Below are 22,013 nucleotides of genomic sequence, written 5' to 3' on the forward strand. Positions count from 1 at the left end.
CTGTCTTTCTATTTTCCTATAAGGATAAAACGGCTAAGGTGTATCCTACACAACTACAGCTTCCCATGTAGATTTGCTTCAAGTTGAAGACGAGCTTGTGCTGAGCTTGGTGGCTGTTCTGATCACTTCTAGGGAACTCTAGTGACCTACACCCTCCAAATGGCTTCTACAATAAATTTCCATGTGATATTACATTGTCTACTGATTGTCGGTTGAAACGATTCGGCATGCGTTTATGTCACGGCGAGTTATGCGAACAGTCGGATAGCTCTCCGAATTCATATGAGATATACATCCTGTAATTGTAACAAGCAGGGATTCATATGAGGCAATGACGTTCAGAAACTATATCTCTCCTTCTACGGAAACTGGCGGCATTGGCATCGATCTTCGAGAACACGAGCGAATCATACACCATGGAATAAGCTCCAATACTTCATTGGAGAAGTTGTCGATCCGCTTTACTATACAAGGTTGGCTTCGCCGTCGATGCAACGATCGACAAGCTCGCCGCCTATTTCCTAACAAGGACAAGTTGGCTATTGCAACCCTGACCTCAAGTTCATGCCCTGGATCCTCGGAGTTGAGGCTCGTGGCCGGCGCCGAGACTTGCCGGAATGGGCAACACTTCAGCCCTGTTAGAGATCATGGGCTGGGATGGCATCTCTTGGCACGCGCCCAGTTACGGTTTACGGAGCAAGGGGAATATTTGAGCGATATCCTATTATGGAAATTTACGATGAGAGTAATATCTTGGTCAATTATTAACTCGGGCGCGATCTCGTTATGCGCGTATGTTTGCCACTGACTTCTTGTCATGGCGTCATGTCTGTTTACATCGATTGGCGATAACCAATGGTTAAAAACCAGGGCTGGATGCGGCTCTGTTGTAGTCCTGGAACCATTCCTCCTCATGTGCTTTCTTTGCCATGCGTGACCCGGTGACTGATAGCTGCTAAAGACATGTTCGCCTCAAATTTCATGAGTTTGGGTAAAATGCAAATCTTTGCTGCCACATTCGTGGATGGTCAAACGTAGGGAACACTTCATCAGCAGCACGATCGTGATGCATCGGAACGCCCAGGGCATGAGATAAAGCACAAGACCTCCGAATCAAGTTTTGTGAAGGTTTAGATGAGCTTAGCAGACTCTTTTGATTACCTGGATGATCGTTGTCCCCGAGACAGGTAGTGAGAGGTTAAGTTGGATTATCTATTGATGTTTCAGTTCTCATGTATCAATCGGCGAATATACTAATCAGTCCCCGGGTTCAATATATCAACTAGTGCGATCTTTCTACTCCACGGAAATAGGAGCCAAACCAACTCCACGATAGTTCCCGCTTCTTCCCCACCAGGCGTATTACAGATCAAGGGCTGTGTAAGTGACTTCTGAAGCTTCGGGCCATAAATGGACTTCGATTTGATATTCTTATTCTACGAAACCCAATCAAATAAGCCACTGTTCCGCAGTTTGTCCAACGATAGGCTGGAACTCAAGTGCTGGGTACTCTATTTCTTGGCCTCTCAATTGGTGGTCTTGGGGCTGGGGCTGGCATTGAGTGGTGAACATTAAATGGTATGACGATGAGGTAACGTTGCCCATACAAACAAACAAGGTCTCAAGCCATTCTCGGTCATCTTGTTACCCAATCCTACCAATCTTGCACACATTTGTGTGTTTTTCGCATCAATTCTGCCTAATACCCCTCTTTTCGATATGGACGGCAATGACATAAGTGGGCGAACCACTGGCTGCCAATAATACCAGCAACGTCTTTTACCGTTGAGACTCCCCTGTTTTCATCCTCAATTGTCCTCGCCCTTGGCTCAAAATCATCTCAACTATATTTCAACCTCCAACAACACATCAACATCTCGACCCAAGCTCACTCACCATGATATTCCCTCCGCCAAATCGTCGGGCGCAGTCTCGCTGGGGGGTTGAAAATGAGTTGGGCTAACTCGAAAGGATGCCTTTTTCAACCTCGACCGCCAATCAACTTGTCCATCTCGCAGCCTTGTTCGGTACGAGATACCTTCACATTGTCCTACCTACCCATTGTGGACTCCCATTGTCGGGCCTCTTTAATCTGTTCCACTATGCCTCACCTCCCATCTCCCAATCCCTTCCCGTTTGCTTCATCACCTCCAAGCCTTCGCCACCAATCTGCCATCTCGACCTCATCAATAACTACAGCTATCATCCTCGTTTGGCTGAGTGCGGGTGTACTAGCCCGCCTCCCATAGCACTGTAACGCCATTGGGAGGTTTGCATCAAGGATCACCATGGGCGGTTTATCAAACCAGGGCTTGGGTCGCGCGAATAGCGACCAGAACGTTGAGAGTAACGAAAACATCGACCTTGGCAATCCCCCACGATGGAGTGACCTTACCGATTGGGAGCTGGAACAGCTAGAGGAACAGCAGCGTCGTGGAAGCAGTCTCCAAGTAGCGACCTGGCTACATCACCAACCGAACTCTCAGCCATCACAGAATACCTTTATCACTTCCCGATCTCTACCTCAACGCCAACTTGATAACTACAAAGTTATTGACCGTGTCGATGATGTGCTTAAAAAAGGCCGCAGGTCATCAACTCAGGCAATTGGTACGCCCAGTGCGACGGGTCCGCGCATTCGGCACATCACCACATCGAGCAATGTTACATCCATTGATGAGCGTTTAATGCAGAGGCCTAGGCCTTCAACACAATCTTTTCTGCCATTTGGTACCCCTTCCGACAGACAAATAAGATATACCGACAATGGCAATCATGATGAAGGAAGACCTCCGGGTTTAGCAACGCCCCAAGGTTCTTCTGCTTTCACTACTCTATCTGGACCGCATACGCGTGGTACTTCTAAGCAACCAACCGGTTCGATATCTCAGCAGACAGCTTGGTCGGTAGCCGGCACAGATACATCTTCAGGTTCAAAGAAGGTGCCTAAGCGCCAAAACAGTCGCTCAACCGATGATGAAGCGACTGGCAAATATCAACTCGCAAAGCGATACAGGTCCGGACACAAGAGCCAATCGGTACACCGTACGTCTCCAGCGTCATCTGGTTCTTCCAGACTCCCCCAGCAAGGCGCAAGTGTGCCACTGCAAACGATTGAGGATACACAAGAGTCTCGACGTCGAACTCGAAATATCCAACCATTGTCAGCTTCTAGTGGCTCAAATTCATCCAATGTTCGGAGAGACGGTCCAGTACGTGGGCGCCCAAACAATCTGGTCACGCCCGATGATTTCATAGGCGCTTGCGAGACATGTTTCTTCTGGCTATTCGACCCAAAGCGCTTGTCATCTCCTGAAAGGCATGCCTGCTCAGGCCGCAAGGATGAAATATCACACATCGTCACTCACGCCGCCGATCATCATGGTCTTATTCGTGGAAAAGATCCATACCATACTGCTCGCAAATACCTGACAAGTTGTCACACTTTCGACCCTTTCATCAAAGCGAAAGGAAACTGTGACAAATGCGACTCATTGCACGAGTGGCAGGGACAAGATTTCTCAGATCAAGAGCATCACGGCAAGGCCCTCTGCTTGCGATGCTGGCGCACGTTTGAGAAGAAGGGCATGCAAGATCATATGGCTGAACCATTATGTGATTACAATGCGGAGCAGCCAAAGGAGAAGAAGGTCTACATTCTATACACCACCTTCTGTTCAGTTACCGTAAAGCCCAGCGGACCTCCTAAAAACATGCCACCGCGCAAATCGAACTATCGAAGCCCGGCAAACAAGTACAATCGCACCAACCAGAGACAGCAAAGCAACAACAACCAGATACAACGCCGACCTGTCACGGAACAGTCCACTCGCGATCTTCGCCCTGCTGCATCAAAGGCACCCCATGGACAGGGCAAAGCAAAGTCCCCTTCAGCATCCACAGTCTCTCCGGCGACCCAGGACCGGTCACGGGCAGAGAGGCCCAACCAGTTTCCTCAACAGGCTATGAGAAACCCACCTAATCTACAGGCAGCGCCACCACGTCCTTTATCATGGCAGCAACAAAGTGCCCAGCAACCTGCCCAACCGCCAATTGCTCTGATGATATATAATACCCCACCAGAGCTTGTCGCGGGTATGGTGAAGAACATGCAAAGAAACGGGATTCAGGGGGTCACTCAATCTTCCTACTCGTCATTGAGTCAAGCAACTTCCTTTGGAAGTCTGCAAGGTGGATCTTCCGGCTACAGCTTTCAGTCACAACAAGCGCATCCACAACCACAGGCTCAGGCACAGAGCATGTTTCCCCCTTCTTACCCATACTCAAGTTGGCAGTCATCATTCCAACAGCCTCCTCCGCAGACATTCTCGCAGGCCCCCTCTCGGAATGGCGATTTTACCCGGCTTCAACTTGCATCTGCACAAAACGACTTGTCACAACAGTCTTTTGATCCATTCTTGATGCATAAAACGGCTACAAGCGATTGCCAAGGATCACGCATGCAAGTACCAACAAGTATGAATTCGCCTATCTATAATGAAGATAAAATGCTCTTTGGGGCGTGTTTCGACGCTGCAACTGCAGACCCGAATTTATTCCAGGACTCGGCAATGCCAGTTAATGATAGAGATGCGATAGTATCACTGTCTGATATAGTGTCCCAGGTTCAGTCCACTGCTTCAAGGGTACCATCTACCGCTGGCGAATCCATGGGTTTCATGCAACAGTCACCTAAAGTCGAGGAGAAGCTATGGTTGGATCAGCAGTCGTTTGATGATTTCAATGACATGAATTTTGACCACATGGGGTCTAACCCTGAGCTTCGAGTCACTGTCGAGATGGTAGAGCCTCCATTTCGTCAACCAGAAGAAAAGCTTCAGGATCTGAAGCCCAACAGTCAACTATCGCCTTTGCTCCGCAATGCTCTGGAGCAAGATTCAGGCTACCGCACCCAATCAGGGATATTCGATGGACCGGATATGGACCTCAACACCATGTTTAAATGAAGAAAAGCTCGAAGTAATGCTTATGACCATCATTCGCTTGTTTTCCAGCGACCCTGTTCTCTTACTTTTCTGTCTTTGTTGGATATCTCCTTGGCTATTTTCTTGGTTGTGCGGATAAAAAAGATGTTGAAGCATAGATATCATATACTTTGAGGACATCGCCGTTCTTTTGGTTCTTCTATTCTTTCGGTCGATAGACCTACTTTTGTCTTGATTCAGGATCTGAGTCGCGGTATAGGCGTAAGGCGGGTTACGAGGCGCTTTTCTTAACGATTTCGATGAATTTGGATACAACCTCTTCATGAAATTTCTCTTATATGACATGGCTCACGCCAGTATTCCAAGACTAACTCGTTTCTGTTCGATTATGTATTTTTTTAGTCATGCAATCCAGATAACGCCAGATAAAAAGTAAAACGTCGAAAACTTTGTTCCCAGAGCCCATATTGAACAGTGCTTCCATGTCATTTCAGTCCCGTGTATCAATTTCCAGATCCAGTTGCACGCCGTTCGAGATGCCATAGTCTCCCAGGGTAATGTGATCTTTGAATGGCCTCTCACTCTGTCGTTTCAAGATAATCTGGCCAGGGTCACGACCGATTCGGGCGGCGACCATCATCTTCAGCTGGCCCACGGTATCAGACTCCAAGCAGGGTACAGCAGCTTTCGTACCAAGTCGATCGTTGACGTTGACGATGATCATCTCCTCGCCTGCCTGAGCCACGGGAGCCTTAGGCTTCTCTTCCTTCCTTTCCTTCCTCTCCCTTCTCTGATCCCTATCGCCATCTCGCTGTCTGTCCCGTCCTCCATCACGGTCATCTCGGCGGTAGTTCCGGTCCCTGCCATGATCGCGATCCCGATGTCGCTGCGGTGAGCGTCTGCGGAAGTCACGGTTTCTGTCGTTGTCCCGACGCTCTCCCTTCCACTTGAAGCCGCCCGATCCTCTGGGTCTTCGCGCTGGTGATCGCGATCGATCTCGGGGTCTGCGTGGAGGCGAATCTCTGCGGTCGCGGTTGTTGTTACGATTGTGCGACCTGCTGCGGTCTCTGCGCTGGCGACGTTCATCATTCTCTCTGTATGTATCGTCGCGACCTTTGCGATCGTCCTTGTCCTTGGGAGCGGGTGATTTTGAGCGAGCTCGGGGCTCCGTTGGTGGTGAGTCTGTCATAGTGGCGAGCTTGCAGCTACTATTGCGACAGCTTTTATTCTTGCAGAGGCTGTGCTGGTTGCAAAGTGGAATGCGCGGTTCTTCAAACAGGCTCTTTGTTTTACTCTTGGATGTACAGACGGGAATGAAAGCGCTGAGGCTGGATGATTTTGAGATGTAGGAAAGTGTTGAAGAGGCTGAAGTTGATTGCGACGTCACGACCTAGCTTTTCGAGAAAGACGGGAGCTCCACTTTTTGGCAGCTCGAAAAGACATCTGAAATTCTCCCTATTACAATCACTGGAGGTAGCACCAGTTTTATATTGGTACCTGTGGGGATTTCGAGTTTCGTTATCTAATAGAGATACGTAGAATACTGGCGTGGCTATCGGGTAAGTTTTTAGTTATATACAGGCGAGTGTATATGCTGCCTAGAATTGTTAAAGTGTTTGTTCTCGACGACGTGGTTAGATCAGCTGGGCGTGTGCACTATGGAGGCAAGACTTACACAAACTCACTAAGAAAATTATATACTTCATCAATATATCACTTCATTGCCATACCCAAGCCCTGTTAAGTCTTATCTCGGCTCACACGATATTAGAATGAGTATTGATCCCTGTGGTTTCCTTGATATAGGTGTATACAACATTTTGGTTCAGGGTAGGTAAAAGCCACATTCTACTATGGCATCTATTTGCGATACTATAGCAAGGCAAATTTATGTCAAGACCGTAGAGAAAATTTTGCGGGAAAGGACTACGAGATTCGATATATTATTTGATTTTTTAATGAACCCATGTCATAAGGATAGGGTGCTCATTCGGGACAACCAATTCGAGAACTTTGGCAGCTAGTGTTCCTGTTTGTGGTCTACCATCAACCGCCGCAGTTTGGTGATCACAGGATCAGACATATCAGTTCTGGGACCTTGATCTCAATGCGCTGGCATGCAGTTCGGGATTCACACCATGAAAGTCATGACGGTATTGATCTGCTGCTAAAGTTTAGGCCAAAGGCGACAAATCATCATTGTGATGGCACATGTTGATATGCAGAGTAACCTCGTATTGATGACTGAAAGTACGCACGGGCAAAGCCTCTTGGGCTAATTGGAACTTACACTTGATGCAAGTGATTGAGCCAGCAAATCCACTGTGTTTCTTCGACTTGACACACTTGAGAGAACAAACTTGTTTGCTTGGCATCGCAGTTAGAGTCGATATCCGTTGCTACGGAGAAACTTTGACGTCAACGCAATTGTAAGAACCAAGTCCGTCATTGCAGGGCTGAGCATCACCATAACAAGGACCAGGGTCTAAGTCATAGCCGAGAAATTGAGGAACGGAAAGCTGCCGCTTCAAGGCACGCGACCCGCATGGTGCAGCGACAGCGACAGCGACAGCGACAACGCGTTGACGACGAGACAAGTGCGCTACACCAGAAAAGGATAGAATCCTTTTGCGTGGGCGTCGCACAGTGTGGCCACGTCAACATTTGGGCTGCTGAAGGAAATGGTGGTAACGATTGGACGCAGTGTAAACAACACAGCGCAGCGGTGTGAGGAGGACGCAGACAGGAATAGAAGCAAAATCAAGGCATTGGGAGAGCCTATACAGAGTTATGCAGTGATGCACCATAGAGTGCGTACAGTAGCACATGGCACCCACGGCACCCACGCGGTTATCCAAGCGAATCCGGGGCGGGTAGCCGATCAGCGCTGACATCCAGGCTCCAACCTCCAGGCTTCATAACGACCGGGCCTTATTCTTCCAGCTCCAGGGGATTTGGCAGAATGGCGTACCCCAGCCAAGTGTTAAACGACCGTTGAGTCGACCGGGATTGCCGTTGTGGCAGAGTTTCAGTTCAGCGGAGACAAAGGCAGACGAGCATAAAAACAAAAAGAGCACAAAGGATTCATAGGTAATGGAGAAGAAAAGCAGCCTCACAAGGCATTGTTGTTGGGAGAGATGCAGCTGATGGATGCTGCCTACACATTGCGCGTAATACTCGTTGTTGGGGGCTGTGACTAACACAAAGCTGTTCTTGAGACTTGAGAGAAACGCAATCAGATAGAAAATTAGACTCATCTAACTAATTCTCATTGTAGTAGCGCTTCGATTTGGCACTTTCCGCTTTCACGGAAGAATGATGGACGGTCTTTCAATGTTCTTTTGCGCAACTTGGCGCTGCTGTCTTGGCCTGGCGCTGCTTGTCTTGGTGATGTGTCTCAGCGGGTGTCGGCTCTATTGGTGTTGGGGGCACCAATTAAGGTATGGCGCCAGGCACAACCCGACGCAGGAACCGCGGGTGTGCCTGGTACCTTTTGATGGTGGCCAATCAGCCAATCGACGACCGCTGAGGGAAATTATGCAAATTTTACTTTTTTGCGCTGTTGTGAAAGTGCACGAGCAACGACCAGCGAGTCACGACACTTGAAGTGAGGGTCATTGGGCTGATTAGATTGGACAGAGACTTGCAGACAACCAATCAACACTCAATTCCACTCTAAAAACGCCTTATCCAACTAACCAAGTATGTTCCCGTCTCCTCAACCGCTCGTGGCCCGTCAGGACTCTACACGAGTAGCGGCAACGAGCGCCACCTTTCTCCAGAAATTATTAATGACTTTTTAAGGTAGAGCGTCTTTTTCTCTTTAATTCCCTCATCTTCCAGTCATTGATCTGATTTGAGTGGGCTGCACAATGATTTCATCGCCACTCAACGCATCCTCGTCGCCTGTCTCTGCTGGTAGCCAACGGGAACAATGCCTAATGCCTAGAATGCAGAGTTTTCTTCCCATCCATCCATCCATCCATCACACGGGAGACCAGGGTCTCGGATCCCCGGTGAAACCCTCTTTGTGCCTCCAGAGTATCAAATTCTGCCGCACAAAGCGTTAGAGAGCCGAAAGCCTGGAAGAATGTCATGGCCCATGGCAAGGGATTCGAATAAAGGGTCTAATAAGTAGACATGGCCTAGGCCCAAGTTTCAGCAACCAGATATTGACAGGCCTGCTCGGTCTGACTACCTGAAGCTGTCAAGCAAAATGCGCTGTAATTTCCCTCGAGGAGCATGACAGGCCTGGTCAGGTCACAAGTACTTGAGACATGACCGACGAATAGGGGTCTGTCCGTGTTACATGTACCAGTTTAATGGGCTTGAGCCTAGTCCGCCCCTCCCATCCCACCATCACCAAACGTCGCCTGCGCTCTGGCTCTGCCATTGCCAGGCCTTGGTCTTGGCCTAGAGTCAGGGTGCGTGCTAGTGTGGGCTGCAGAAGCTGAGAGTTGCTGTTTCTCTGTGTTGTTTGCTTCTGCTCTCAGGTTCCTCGTAGTATTTCATATGGATCCTCCCCCCGACTCTTGACAGGCCACCCTTCTACGCTTCGAAACAAACTTGTTCTCGGTCCACAGACTTCGTTGGCAGAGTCTATCTCGCTCGTACATTTCTTCGTTGAATACATACATAAGTTACTTTACTTATTAGCTTGTGCTTCTCGCTGTCTGGATACAGAGCATCGATCTGTTCTCGCTTCCAACTCACTCACTCACTTATACCAACCGCAAACGCTTTGAAAGCACTCACTTACACAACCAACACCAACACAATGCATTTCTCTAAGCTTATCCTGGCTGTTCTGCCTGCCTTCGCTCTCGCTAACGAGGGTACCACCACCCACACGTCCACCGCCGTCGTTACCAAGACCTACTACCTCTCTCAGGTTCACACCATCACCGCCACTGGTGTGAGCACCACTGCTGTTGAGACTTCGGTCGAGGTTACTTCAACAGCTCTCGTTGAGGAGACCACCACCTTCTGGCCTGTTTCTCACAACAACACCACTCCTGTCTCTACCCCCAAGGCCTCTAACACAGCCGGTAGCACTGGTGGTTCGTCCGAGCCCTCCGAGGTTCCTGGCAACGCTGGATCTGCTGTCGCCGTCGGCAAGTTCGCTGTGGTCGGCGTTGCTGGTATGGTTGCCGCTGCTCTTCTGTAAGCGCGTTCTGTATGGAACGAGGTTCCACTAGAATCTCGAGACTGTCGACTTGCATCAAAGTCGACAACAACCACTGTCTCCCATTTCTTGTCCATTCACCTTTTATATCCTGGTCACCAGCGCGGCCTATTCTTTATGATGAAACGCCACGATACCAACAGCAGGTCGACACTTGTCGCCTGCTTCACCTTGATGAGTCTTGAGACTCTGCCTGCTGGATAGCTTGACTGCTTCCTTACGCTTCATCACGCCCGCTCTATTGACAAAACATGCGGGCTTTCAACTCTTGCTGTTTCTTTCTTCCCCGGCAGCATGTACCCAGCGCGTTGACTGCGCTGCGTATGGCTCAACCTTTCGAGTTGTCGCTTGTGTTGAAGGGTAGCCGTTGATGTTCCCAAGCCTGTTTACATCCACCATACATACCACAGTTCCAAAATTCCTCACTTGAGGATATCACTCCCAGGCTTGGTAAGCACTCAATGGCTTTGAGATCATATCCCCTTCCTCCGTCGACAGCGGGTACACACTCCTGGCTGGAGACCCTTTTTACCACATTTATTCAGTCAACATCTCTTCACTCGACTCTGCTGCCCTGTAGAGAGTGGTTTCCAAAGAGACGGGGACGACGTCGGCGACGTGGAAAATAATCCATATTCACTTCAGTAACTCTGCTTCTCGGATGAACTGGTTTTACTATACTTCTCTATTGGCGATACCCCCTTTTTACGACGGCGCAGGTGATCCAGGATCTAGCTCTGCTTGATCTTTGGAGGATGGTTTGCAGCTTGGAGTATGGCTTTGATTTAATTCGGAAGGGGTGGGATACGATTTACATGAATAAGGAGGATTGGTGAATTTTGAGTGTCCGATGCTGGACCAACGATGATGAGCCATGATGGATGGCTAGTAGATAGTATGAGAGCAATAGACTTTGTCACGCTCAACGATGCTTGGACCTTGCGTGGAAGTGAAGACGCGAGACCAGGTGTTGCCAACTCGACATGGCGTGGAAATCAACGTCCGGTGACTAATCTGAACAAGCGCGAAAGGACCCTTGCTGTAGAATAACAATTTTCGCCAGGGTTCTCTGTCTCTGTCTGTCAAGTGTTGCTGTATAAGTTGGTTCAAAAGTAGATGAGGCTTAATACCAGATGTCTGGTCTTTAACCATAGAGAAGTCAATGAATGATCTACAGGCCTCAAAGTTCCTAACCGATGATTATTCCATTCTTTCAGCCTCCGCGGTATCGCGGTATTCGTGACGGGAAAAAGAAAATGGAGCTGAATAAGGATAAAGCGATGTCCTTTCATTGGCTCATCACTCGGATGCGGCCCGGGATGTGCGGGTCTCATCGGCCTTTGCCCCCGAGTCTAGGAATTTGAGTTCTTTGAAGCTGCCGCCATTTTCGAGTCTGCTTCCCCATATCTCCACGAACGTCCAACGGCCTTCTTATTTCTCACTATCTTGTTTTCTCGGAGAGGTAGAAGTCGTTGCTCCTTTGTATTACTATAATGGCTTCTCTTGCTCCATCCCTCAAGCGGGCACATGCCCCTCTTCGCAAGGCGCTGAGCGCTACGCCTACACTTAGAACTTTCGCCACTGTACCTCCGAGTGGCAGCGAGCCCGGTAAACCTCGACGAAAGAGTTATTTCAAGGACACAGCAGTCTCAGACTTCTCCGATTTCCTTGCGACGTCGTCTCCAGCCCAGCCGCTGTCTCCAGCAGAGGCTTACTCCCTGAAGACCGCCGAAGTCGGCCCTGAGGGCAAGAAGCGAACCATCACACGACTGCCAGAATGGCTAAAGACACCGATCCCCGCCGGCAACGATAACTTCAAGAGCATCAAGAAGGATCTACGAGGATTGGGATTACACACCGTCTGCGAGGAGGCTCGATGTCCCAACATTTCAGAATGTTGGGGCGGTTCAGACAAGAATGCAGCGACAGCTACTATTATGCTTATGGGCGACACATGCACCAGAGGATGCCGTTTCTGCAGTGTAAAGACAAATCGCAACCCTGCTGCATTGGATCCCCACGAGCCCGAGAACACTGCAGAGGCCCTGGCCAGGTGGGGTCTTGGCTATGTCGTGCTGACCAGCGTGGACCGTGACGATCTGGCAGACGGTGGTGCGAAACATTTTGCTGAGACAATCCGAAGAATTAAGCAGAAGAAGCCTTCATTGCTCGTTGAAGCTTTGACTGGCGATTTCCGAGGAGACTTGGATATGGTCAAGGTTGTGGCTGAGAGTGGACTCGACGTTTATGCGCACAATGTTGAGACCGTTGAGGACCTCACTCCGTATGTGCGAGACCGCAGAGCTACTTTCAGACAGAGCTTGTCTGTGCTGAAGCATGTCAAGGATGTTATGGGCAAGGACGGTCCTATCACTAAGACCAGTCTGATGCTTGGTCTTGGTGAGCAGGAGCATGAGATCATGGCTGCGCTAGAGGGTAAGACAACCTTTTTAATAATGCTATGTGACTCGGCTAACAGTGATCAGAACTTCGAAAGGCTGATGTTGATGTTGTCACATTCGGTCAGTACATGCGACCTACTAAGCGTCATCTTAAGGTCGAGAAGTACGTGACTCCGGATGAGTTCGAGATGTGGCGCAAGCGAGCTCTGGACATGGGTTTCCTGTACTGTGCCAGTGGACCTCTCGTGCGTTCTTCGTACAAGGCTGGTGAAGCCTTCATTGAGAACGTTTTGCGCAAGCGCTCTGGTGAGAAGGCTATGGCCAGTGGAAATCTTGGCCAAACCGTTGCTCTCGACTCAACACAGTCGACGATCTAAACAGATCACTGTACTCCTACTTTCACCTCAACCACACCACACTACACTAAATAATCATGGGCTATGACCGTATCGGAAGGCGTTTTGGGATAGGGTCAGATATTCAACTAGAAAAGCATGGTCTTCAACAAGGCTGCTGCGACCTTGTCGCACACTCACATACAATACAATCACTCACCCCTAGCGGGTTGTACATCAACTATCTGCACGTCAACGTGGTGGTTGTTCTGATATTCTCCTTGCTGTGTAACTGAACTCCTCTGAATAGGTTCGTTCATTACAGGAACGACGTCACTCACACTATGATCAACACATCTCAGAGCCTGTCGCATATGTTCCCGTAGCGATACTTAAATATGCCTTGTACGTATTGATTATCTTACCTGATAGACTTGTCGTGGGTGATAACGGCAGCAGTTGCTCTTGTCATGAGCTGACACTGCCTGGAGGGATTTTCATCTCTTGTGTAGGTAAAGTTGGAGTTGATGAATCACTGCCCTACCTTAGACTTGTCCCACTACAGATTTCAACATACACCCTGGAGATGAAGTTCGACGACCGCATGAGTTTCAAGGACCACTACTGATTCAACGCTTCGTGGTGTGTGACCCAACTTGCACCTTCCTTTGTCACGAAGTAGCATCATATTAATACTCGTGATGTCTCGATCACATGTTCCAACTTAACTTTCTCAAATCTATTCTCAACAACCAACTCGTCTTAATAACTTCGCCATCATCTACCATAACACTTCATCCCCGAAACGGCGAGCTTACTTACACCAGACGTTGTTCAACGCCATTTCAACTGTCCCCTGGCAGATCCAAGTCGGTCGATATGCTCCTGGTATCTAACACGGAGTACCATGTATCCTTTCGATGTGTCGCACCATATAATGATGGACGAGGCGACCGGAGCAAAAGCAGGAGCCCTTTCAGCATACACATCAGAAGACATGAATATCCTGTTAGATGTCACGTCTAAGAGCTCCAATGTATCCACGCCTGTCGACTACACCACCAGGGGACATACCACAGGTCGTCGCCAGCAACACCTACAGAATTCACGCAAGATGGTAAAACACGTTGCCAGCCAGACCAGGTCATCAGATGGTTTACAGCAGGAGAGGGACTCCGGAACGAATTTGTTGGTGTAGTTCTGGTAAGGATAATATCACCTGATGATCGCGGGATGACAACGGGAGTTCAATATACGGGTCACCGCTATTAAGGAAGGATTTAAGGTCGGCGGCGCGGTGGCGGCGATAGAAAGCAGAGGCGTCGTTCAACAAACGCAGGCGAGACGCAAAGCAAAACATCAAAGACAATGATGAGCTTGAAGAGAAGAAAAAGCTCTGACGGGTGTCGAGATCTTTTGTGGTCGTGTCCGAATTGCCAGGGGAAGGAGCTCCTTCTGTTTCGTTGTGTCTCTTACCCAACAATGAACTTCGGGAAAGAACGGTTGTCCAACTCAGCGGATTTGAGTCAGAGATGCCTACTACTCTAACCCATACCTCAAGTAGGTGCTCTATCGTAGTTACCTGAGGTAGAATTGGTATCGATGGCAAGCAACACCGATAACCTGTCTGCGGAGGGCGGTAGCCAGGAGGCCACGTCTTTTCTGGCACTCAATGGCTTGGGTGAGAGTTTACTTAAATTGGCTATCGTGGCAAGCTGTACCTAAGCTGTATTAAGACACGGATCTGAATATTAGCTGTTAGAATTATCACCAAGTCTTGACCACCCAACTGGCCATCTTCAACAAACTGAGGTTCATCAGGCCCCAGTAGTACAGCGGCATCTAATTAAGTCAGGGGGACCCAACATAGCTTGAAGGGTCATTGACAGCTTTCTCAATGCAATAGCCATTGGCATTGTATGATGTCTAAGTTGCCATAACCTGCCTATGCCATATGGCAAGTACTCTTAGCCGACGTCCTCCTCAAAGCGAACTTATCATCACCGCGCATCCCGAGACTAGATGGCTCACGGCAGCATTAATATTACAAGCACTTCCAGTTACCCGTCACAACACAGAATACGCTTTTCAAAATACCATAGTTCAGCTCGCAGTTCTCTTCCTCGAGCGTCCTACCATATCTCCCTGACAAGCCCACAAGTCTATTTATATAGTCAAGCTTCGGACACCACACACCACTTTCAACCAAAGTGGTAAATGCAGCTATAACCTTGACTTCTTGGGTAGAGGCTTTGAAAAGAGGTTTTGCGTACTCTGTGTCCCTCTTGGCATCTACCATCAAGACTGTTGGTACTGTTGTAAGCCATTTTGGGGCTAGGTTGTTGACGCCATCGGACGAGATTATTCGCAACAGCCTTTCAATTCCGGAAGTAATCGAGCGAGAGCTGATATATGAAAGAGAACTTGTGGCTTGTCACAAAATTGTTTGTATCAAGAACATGTCTCGAAGACTACATTTGATGCTTTACTCTTTGTAGCGGCCACTAAAATTCGATCGATTAAATATTTTCGTATAGAAACTGCTGGAGCCCAGATCCTCGTCCCGAAACATTGACAAGACTTGAGTAGTTATCTGCTATTCGGCAACATAATTAAAGACATACATGCAGACTTACAGTTAGGAGGAAGAAGGAGATGGTTTAGTCTCGCAACAAAAGCGCGGAAATTTGCGGCGGGTAGGCGGTAGTGTCCGCTCAGTGGTGAGAAGGATGATAATCGACCATTCTTAATGGTATATCACGGCGGAGTATACTAGTTCCAACCTAGAACATCCAAGATAGGTAATATTTTTGTGTTGTAATGCTGGTATTCACCACATCGTTTAACTATAGGTATGATAATATTCTGAGCGCTATGAAAGGCATAAAAACATATTAAAGATTACCCATTATAATGCCTCGCTAAGAATGGTCTTACTGGCTGTGTAGGTAGGTAGGGTCACCAGAGACTCTCGGAGTCACATCAATGCCGACACTAAGGGCAAACTTGCCATAAACTTATATAATTTCAGCAAAGTTTTGTCAAACGTTAGATATACCTTATGGCAACTTTAGGGTGCTTTAGACTTCTTTAGTACCTTGTCCTACTCTCTGAAGATTTGTTGCTCCTGCCTGAGGTACGGGTCTTTATATTTTTGGAATCTGGTTCCACTTTTATTCATACTGGGAGAACAGTTAATCACGGCCCCAACTTCAACTTCACAAACATTTCACTTTCTCTGTTTCTCCATAAATCTCGTGGAAGTCTGGTATTACAATGCTGTGAGTATTTATTTCACCGGTCTCTATTATATTTCTAACCACCTAGAAATCCCTCTCTAGTCACCAACCTGCCGGCGGCGCCACACAGCGAACAACGTCGCCCAAGATGGATCAAAAGGCAAACGCACTGGTTCTGAGTATCAACGAAGGAACGGCAGATATCCATGGCATTGGGGTTAACGTCTGCAAAGTGAAAAATAGGCCCTTCTCTAAGAAGCTTCGATTCGCCACAGTTGGCGACCTAGGGGAGGCAAGAAAACTCAGGACCTTGACCCTAAGCGATAAAATTGTTTAGGTAAATCTAGCCTAAGCTTAAGGGACTCTTTACTAAGTTTATTTTAGCATCCTTTTTTCAAGTCCTGAGTTTTCTTGCTCCCTGAGGGCGACGCATAAGGTTTCATCAACTTCTTCTTTCGATGCTTTAACGAGTCTCAGATCAACACTGCTTTGGACTACAGGCTAGGCATCTAACACACCCTTGCTCCGGCGGCAGCTCGCGCTTTATTCCATTTCTGCTGCTATTACGTCTTGTTGCTATTCTTCAGATATGGCATCATCTGCTTCTATCATGTCGGCCCCTATCAGACGAACGATTAAGCAGGTTAAGCTTCAAATCTACGATACTCTTGAAGTTGAGCAACCCATCATTGGCGGCGTCTTTTGTACTATTAAAGATGTGCATATGCACGATATTACCCGTATACCAGGGCTTTTGAATCCACAATGCTCTTGAACTCGAGCAACCTATTCTTGATGGCATCTTTTGTACTATCAAAGTGAAAGCTCGGCCATTCTCTGAGAAGCTTCGATTCGCAACAATTAGCGATGCGCAAGGTTTCAAGATTAAGCTAGTCAAGCTTCAGAATGCTATGCTCGATCAACAAAAGCAACAAGACATCGATAGGTCTCAGGTTGCTGACAATACTGAGGAAAGAAAGGCAGAAGACGACGGCGAAGCAAGAGAATACCATGCTGCCCTTCTAATTACAGGCAACACTTTTCTGACATTAGACAACTTTAGAGTAATTTAGGATAATCTTAACCTAAGCTTAGAAAAAGTCTTGATTACTTTATTTATAACCCTAACTACCAGTCCTTATCCCGCCTATGAGTCTCGGTGAGTACAGTGTTCCGCTCGTTCTCGTTCTTGAATCGGATTGTTGGCGGAAAAGCCACTCCTCTGTTCGCAGGGACTTGATGCCTCCCAAGACCCAAGGTCATATTAAGGTTGTACTGTTCAATAATTTCTGTGACACAGGGCTTCCCGGGTGTTGTATACTTCCCAAGACCCAAGGTCATATTAACATTATACTGTTCAATAATTTTTGTGACACAGGACTTCCCAGGTGTTGTAGAGAGGGGGTGGCCAGCCTGGTTGACCCAGCTGTTGGGGTTTCTTCCGGCGTTCAAAGTCTTCGCGATATTTGCAGTTATCAGAAACTTTCTTGTGAAGTCTGTTTGCTGGCCACAGTCTTGTGCCTGGTTCTTGCCTAGTCTCTCGCTGTTCTTCATTTCGTAAGGCTAATCGTGCATTCGAATGATGCAAAGATGAAGACCACACTCCTTTGCCAAGTTCCAGTAGCGGTCCGCAGCATTATCGAGGTATGGGCTGATGACGTTTCCCTCTCCTGGTTCTTGACACTCCAATCCAAGATCCCTCTCCTCCACTCCTTCCTGCAGAAGCGCCCGTACGCAGGATGGCTTGTGGGCGCAGGTTTTGACGTACTTGCCGCAGGACCGGGGCAAGCTGCTTGGTATCGCCGAACATGATCATAGGTCGAGGCGTATTGCCGAGAACCAACAAGCTGTCGGAGCAGAATAGCGTGGCAGCCTTATCAAATATGACGCCACGAGCCACTTCTGAGTTATATGATCTGTAGAGGAAAGAACTGGATGTTACAGGAGTCGTAGCCACAATGTTGGAGCATTTGATGACCAAGGCCATCAGATTGCGTAAGGGCTTTTGATAATTGCCGGTGGAGTACATTCTGCGCTTCATCGCCGGGTCGCGCATTTCTACAAGCTTCACGAGACCAGAAAACTCGGAAATGTTGGGATGCTTCACAGCAGGTAAATAGCTACTAACCTGCAGTTCTTGCTGCTGTTGTTGACGAGCGGCGTCTTAATGGCTGCATCGCGGCAAGCTCGGCCTCATATGTATTCGAAAATGTGTCCTGTGATGAAGATATGTTTCTGATACGTTTGATCCAGGTTAGACTTTCAAAGTCATCGAGTGTAGAGGCTGTCTGTGGCTGTGACTGGCGTGCCGGCGTTCGAGGCGGCAATCGCCAGTCAGGCGATGCATCGCGGCAAGTTCGGCCTCGTATGTATTCGAAAATGTGTCCAGTGTGATAAAGCACGTCTGATCCAAGGTTAGGCTTTCAAAGCCATCGAGTGTAGACGATGATTATATTTATGACTGACCTGTTAACCCAAATATCTTGAGATATGAGTAATATGGTAAGTCTGTTGCTATTCCCTGCTCTCCATTTTCCCCTGTCAGAAGCGGAGGAGTTGGGTGTGAAAGGATGACAAGGAATGTAAGTTTGATGGAGTTAACGTTGTTGTGTTGGATTCTTATGCAGTAAACTAGAGAAGTAGTATATGAGCGAAGGTGTCGGCTAAACCGAGGTAAAATGCATGCTTCCTGCGTTGTACAAAATGCAGGTTGGGTAGTTGTAATGAGGGACGCCTGCTAGGTAAGCAGCAAAGGCTTAGGTAAATTTAGTCTAAGTTAATGTAAATTTAGTATAGATTTAGAGGACCTCAATGGAATCTCTGGCCAGACATCCTCCTGCTTGCCGATCGTATAAGCGCTGTGGTTCCTTAATATCATTTACTTTTGCACTTTTCCCGTCCTCTTTACTATACTTACCCACTCTATATTTGATATGATCATTGATTTCGATCCTGGCTGACCTTTTGGCTTTATCCTCCTTTTATACCCATATTAAGAAAGACACCAGCTGCAGTGGCTATAGGCTGAACGGCTTGAGAGCTTGCATCTAACGTCGGGAAATATGTAGTCGGCATCTTCTTTATCGGACGGTTCCTTTGAGTTATTGTGAAGAACAGGAAGGCCTAAGTCGATCAGGCCTTCCTCCTTTGCCTTCTGTTGAGGAGACAGGCGGGAAGTTGCCCGGGCTTGCATCTGTTGAGATGATTGTGCCTCGGGCCCCCATATCCCTCTATAGCCTCCCCACTTGGGCCCTAGCTAGCTTCACCCTTATTTCTGATAGGGGACAATGGAAAGCAGGGCGAGGGAATAGCAACAGACTTACTATATAACTCGCATCCCGAGTTGCTATAAGGTATTAAAGAGCCAGGGGAACCTTGGCTTATTAATACTAAAAAGAGATCCCTCTTATAGAGGCTAAGATTAAAGATCAGATGCCAGGATCAGATTATCAGGCTTCTTTAAGCCAACTTCCATTGGGCTTAGATATGCCAGAAAACAGTCTCGAGCTCCTCAATTTTCCGAAGGAACTACCATCAGGTCTTGATGGCGAATTGCAGCGAATATCGACTTCTCGAGCTACAGATTTCGCCTCATTCCAACACCACTGTCATTGGCTTTGGCCTTCCATTTCATGGAGCGAACGCGACTGTTGACAATTGGGTCAATAAACACGTTCTAAATGCTGGGGTAGCTCCCTTGTGCTTCAAATCCCTCTTCTTCTTCTTTTTTCTTTTCAACTCGCTTTCCTTCCTCCTTCATCTGCCATCTCTTGAATTTACGTACAGAGATTTCTCTGCTTTTCACAGCAACCTCTTCCTTTCACGTCAGGCGGCACGAGGTATATCGTGCAGTCATGCTCCATCTCTAGCGCGACTCCATATCTAACGAACTCTCCATTAACGCTCTCCCGAAACGACCACAGGTCCATTCAACATGACCAGCAACAGATTTCGCCTCATTTCAACACCACTGTCACTGGCTTTGGCCTTCCATTTCATGGATACGGTGAGGACCACATGGCCTCGCTCCTCCCTTCTGCTATTGTGTGATGCCTGGGGCATCCACGAGGTCCTCCTCTCTGCTGTCGTGCGATGCCAGGCCATCGAACGGCGTGATGAAGAGACGATATTAAAAAGGCTTACTGGATTTTGAAGTGCCTTTCAGCTTGGCCTTCATAGAGTAAGGAATTGTTGAGGTAAGTACTCTAAACTCTATATAACTGTTAAACTTTACTAACTGCAATTAATTGAATTATCAAGAGTCAAGAATATCCTAGACCCCGATGAAGTGGGCATTTCTACCAGCCGCTGGGCACCTGGCAATTCTCCCCCCAGCTCCTCCAAGCCAGCTGAGCCAGCTGTTGAGGTCAAGGACAATGAGAGTGGAGAGGATTCCCGACGAAGTAGGCATTTCTACCAGCCGCTGGGCCCCTAGCAATTCTTACCCCAACTCCTCCAAGCCAGCTGTTGAGGTCAGAGAGTGGAGAGGATCAGGCCACCCATAACGGCTGTTGAGTCAGGAGACCGCAGCCAATCTTCAGCCGGGTGACCTAGGTTTTAGTATGGCATACTAAATCCCTGAACAGAGATTGATGCGTTTTTGCCAAGAAAGACGTCGACCCAAGTCATGTGCTTCTTGCCTGCAGGATATCTCGCGGAGTCAAGAACATCCTGGACCCCGAGGAAGTAGGCATTTCTATTAGCTGCTGGGCCCCTGCTAATTCCCCTGCTAACTCCTCTAAGTCAGCAGATCTAGCTGTTGAGTTTAAGGATGATATAAAGGGATAGGAAGAGGAGTAGGAATAGAAGTAGTAATAGACTCCTGTTGTTGCTGCTTCCTGATATGCTGTTAACTTCTTATATGACCTAGATTGCGTTATTTACCTAGTTAACGAGGAACCAGAAGTAATAACTAAAGAGGAAGAAGTGTATGAAAAGAAAGAAGAAGTCAGAGATGACTAATTTGATGGATATAGCATTGAATAATCGACGGAGGAAGCTGGGCTTATAGGCCCTGATGACCTCGAGGAGGCTGTCCAAGCCGAGACTGTACCTGAAGAAAGCACACTACAGGAAGTACCATTCTTATTTTTGACCTCACAGGAGACCAGTTGCAAAAGAGAGAGGTCCTACCTCTAGTGGAGATACCAGATAGACCAGCATCAAGGAGCAGCAACTTAAGCGATTCTCTTCAAGGGCCCAATCAGGCAGTGGACGGTCACGTGGATGTTGAACCAATACAAAGCTGACTCTCGGGTCCCTTATAACCAACTTAACCTCACATAGGTACACTTGACAGCGATACCCAAGGGACCTATGTGTATATAAAGGTATAACAGCAGCAACAGCAGCAACAGCAGCAACAGCAGCAACAGCAGCAACAGCAGCAACAGCAGCAACAGCAGCAACAGCAGCAACGGCAGCAATGACCAGCCTTTACTCCCTTGAATTTAGAGGTGCCGAGGATTAAATCCTAGAGTCCCCTCTTCTTCGCTCTGTCGGCGCCGAGAATGGCTGGGAGGAGCGTTCCAAGCTCATTCTGAGCTCTGGTTCAACAAGCCTGCCTGCCCCCACCACGTCGAGACCTCTACTGATCCCGCACTGAGGCTATCGATATCACCCAGCACGTTCATTTCGACGCCAACTGCTTCCGAGCTCTGGCTCAACAAGGCTGCCTGCCCTTATCCCTACCAAAGGAATCAATCTCGGCGACATTGTCAAGGCCCGCTGCGCGGAATGTACTCCCCGTGAGCACCGAGTCGGCAACGGCCTCGCCGCTCAGCAGATCCTGGAGTCTGTTCTTCTTCGCTCTGCCGACCCCAAGAATAGCTAGGAGGAGCATTCCAAGCTCGTATCCGAGCTCTGGCTCAACAAGACTGCCTGCCCGTATCACGTCGACACCCCCC

The 22,013-nt window shown here is 48.2% G+C and overlaps 7 protein-coding genes across 7 annotated transcripts; 4 read left to right on the forward strand and 3 right to left on the reverse strand.

Annotated features, from left to right (window-relative positions):
• Positions 1-1,611: 1,611 nt before the first annotated feature.
• On the forward strand, positions 1,612-5,411 carry FOIG_05994 (uncharacterized protein). The gene has a single exon (XM_031204930.1). The coding sequence runs from the start codon at positions 2,289-2,291 to the stop codon at positions 4,965-4,967; it is 2,679 nt and encodes an 892-aa protein (XP_031065179.1). The 5' UTR covers positions 1,612-2,288; the 3' UTR covers positions 4,968-5,411.
• Positions 3,665-6,372, reverse strand: FOIG_05995 (uncharacterized protein). Its single transcript, XM_031204931.1, has one exon. It carries the CDS (start codon positions 6,133-6,135, stop codon positions 5,437-5,439), a length of 699 nt encoding a protein of 232 aa, XP_031065180.1. The 5' UTR covers positions 6,136-6,372; the 3' UTR covers positions 3,665-5,436.
• Positions 6,373-9,337: 2,965 nt separating this feature from the next.
• Positions 9,338-11,302, forward strand: FOIG_05996 (uncharacterized protein). The gene has a single exon (XM_031204932.1). The coding sequence runs from the start codon at positions 9,724-9,726 to the stop codon at positions 10,111-10,113; it is 390 nt and encodes a 129-aa protein (XP_031065181.1). The 5' UTR covers positions 9,338-9,723; the 3' UTR covers positions 10,114-11,302.
• Positions 11,303-11,454: 152 nt separating this feature from the next.
• On the forward strand, positions 11,455-13,435 carry FOIG_05997 (lipoyl synthase, mitochondrial). The gene is made up of 2 exons (XM_031204933.1): positions 11,455-12,567; positions 12,618-13,435. The coding sequence occupies exons 1-2, from the start codon at positions 11,625-11,627 to the stop codon at positions 12,908-12,910; spliced, it is 1,236 nt and encodes a 411-aa protein (XP_031065182.1). The 5' UTR covers positions 11,455-11,624; the 3' UTR covers positions 12,911-13,435.
• A 3,261-nt stretch (positions 13,436-16,696) lies between these two features.
• Positions 16,697-17,180, forward strand: FOIG_05998 (uncharacterized protein; the record flags this gene model as incomplete). Its single annotated transcript, XM_031204934.1, has 2 exons — positions 16,697-16,811; positions 16,933-17,180. The coding sequence occupies 2 exons, from the start codon at positions 16,697-16,699 to the stop codon at positions 17,178-17,180; spliced, it is 363 nt and encodes a 120-aa protein (XP_031065183.1).
• Positions 17,181-17,235: 55 nt separating this feature from the next.
• On the reverse strand, positions 17,236-17,661 carry FOIG_05999 (uncharacterized protein; the record flags this gene model as incomplete). Its single annotated transcript, XM_031204935.1, has 1 exon — positions 17,236-17,661. The coding sequence occupies one exon, from the start codon at positions 17,659-17,661 to the stop codon at positions 17,236-17,238; it is 426 nt and encodes a 141-aa protein (XP_031065184.1).
• Positions 17,662-17,670: 9 nt separating this feature from the next.
• Positions 17,671-18,163, reverse strand: FOIG_06000 (uncharacterized protein; the record flags this gene model as incomplete). Its single annotated transcript, XM_031204936.1, has 2 exons — positions 17,671-17,823; positions 17,876-18,163. 2 exons carry the CDS (start codon positions 18,161-18,163, stop codon positions 17,671-17,673), a joined length of 441 nt encoding a protein of 146 aa, XP_031065185.1.
• Between the last annotated feature and the right edge of the window lie 3,850 nt (positions 18,164-22,013).

The sequence above is a fragment of the Fusarium odoratissimum genome (genome assembly GCF_000260195.1).
Source record: "Fusarium odoratissimum NRRL 54006 unplaced genomic scaffold supercont1.8, whole genome shotgun sequence".
NCBI lineage: Eukaryota > Fungi > Ascomycota > Sordariomycetes > Hypocreales > Nectriaceae > Fusarium > Fusarium odoratissimum.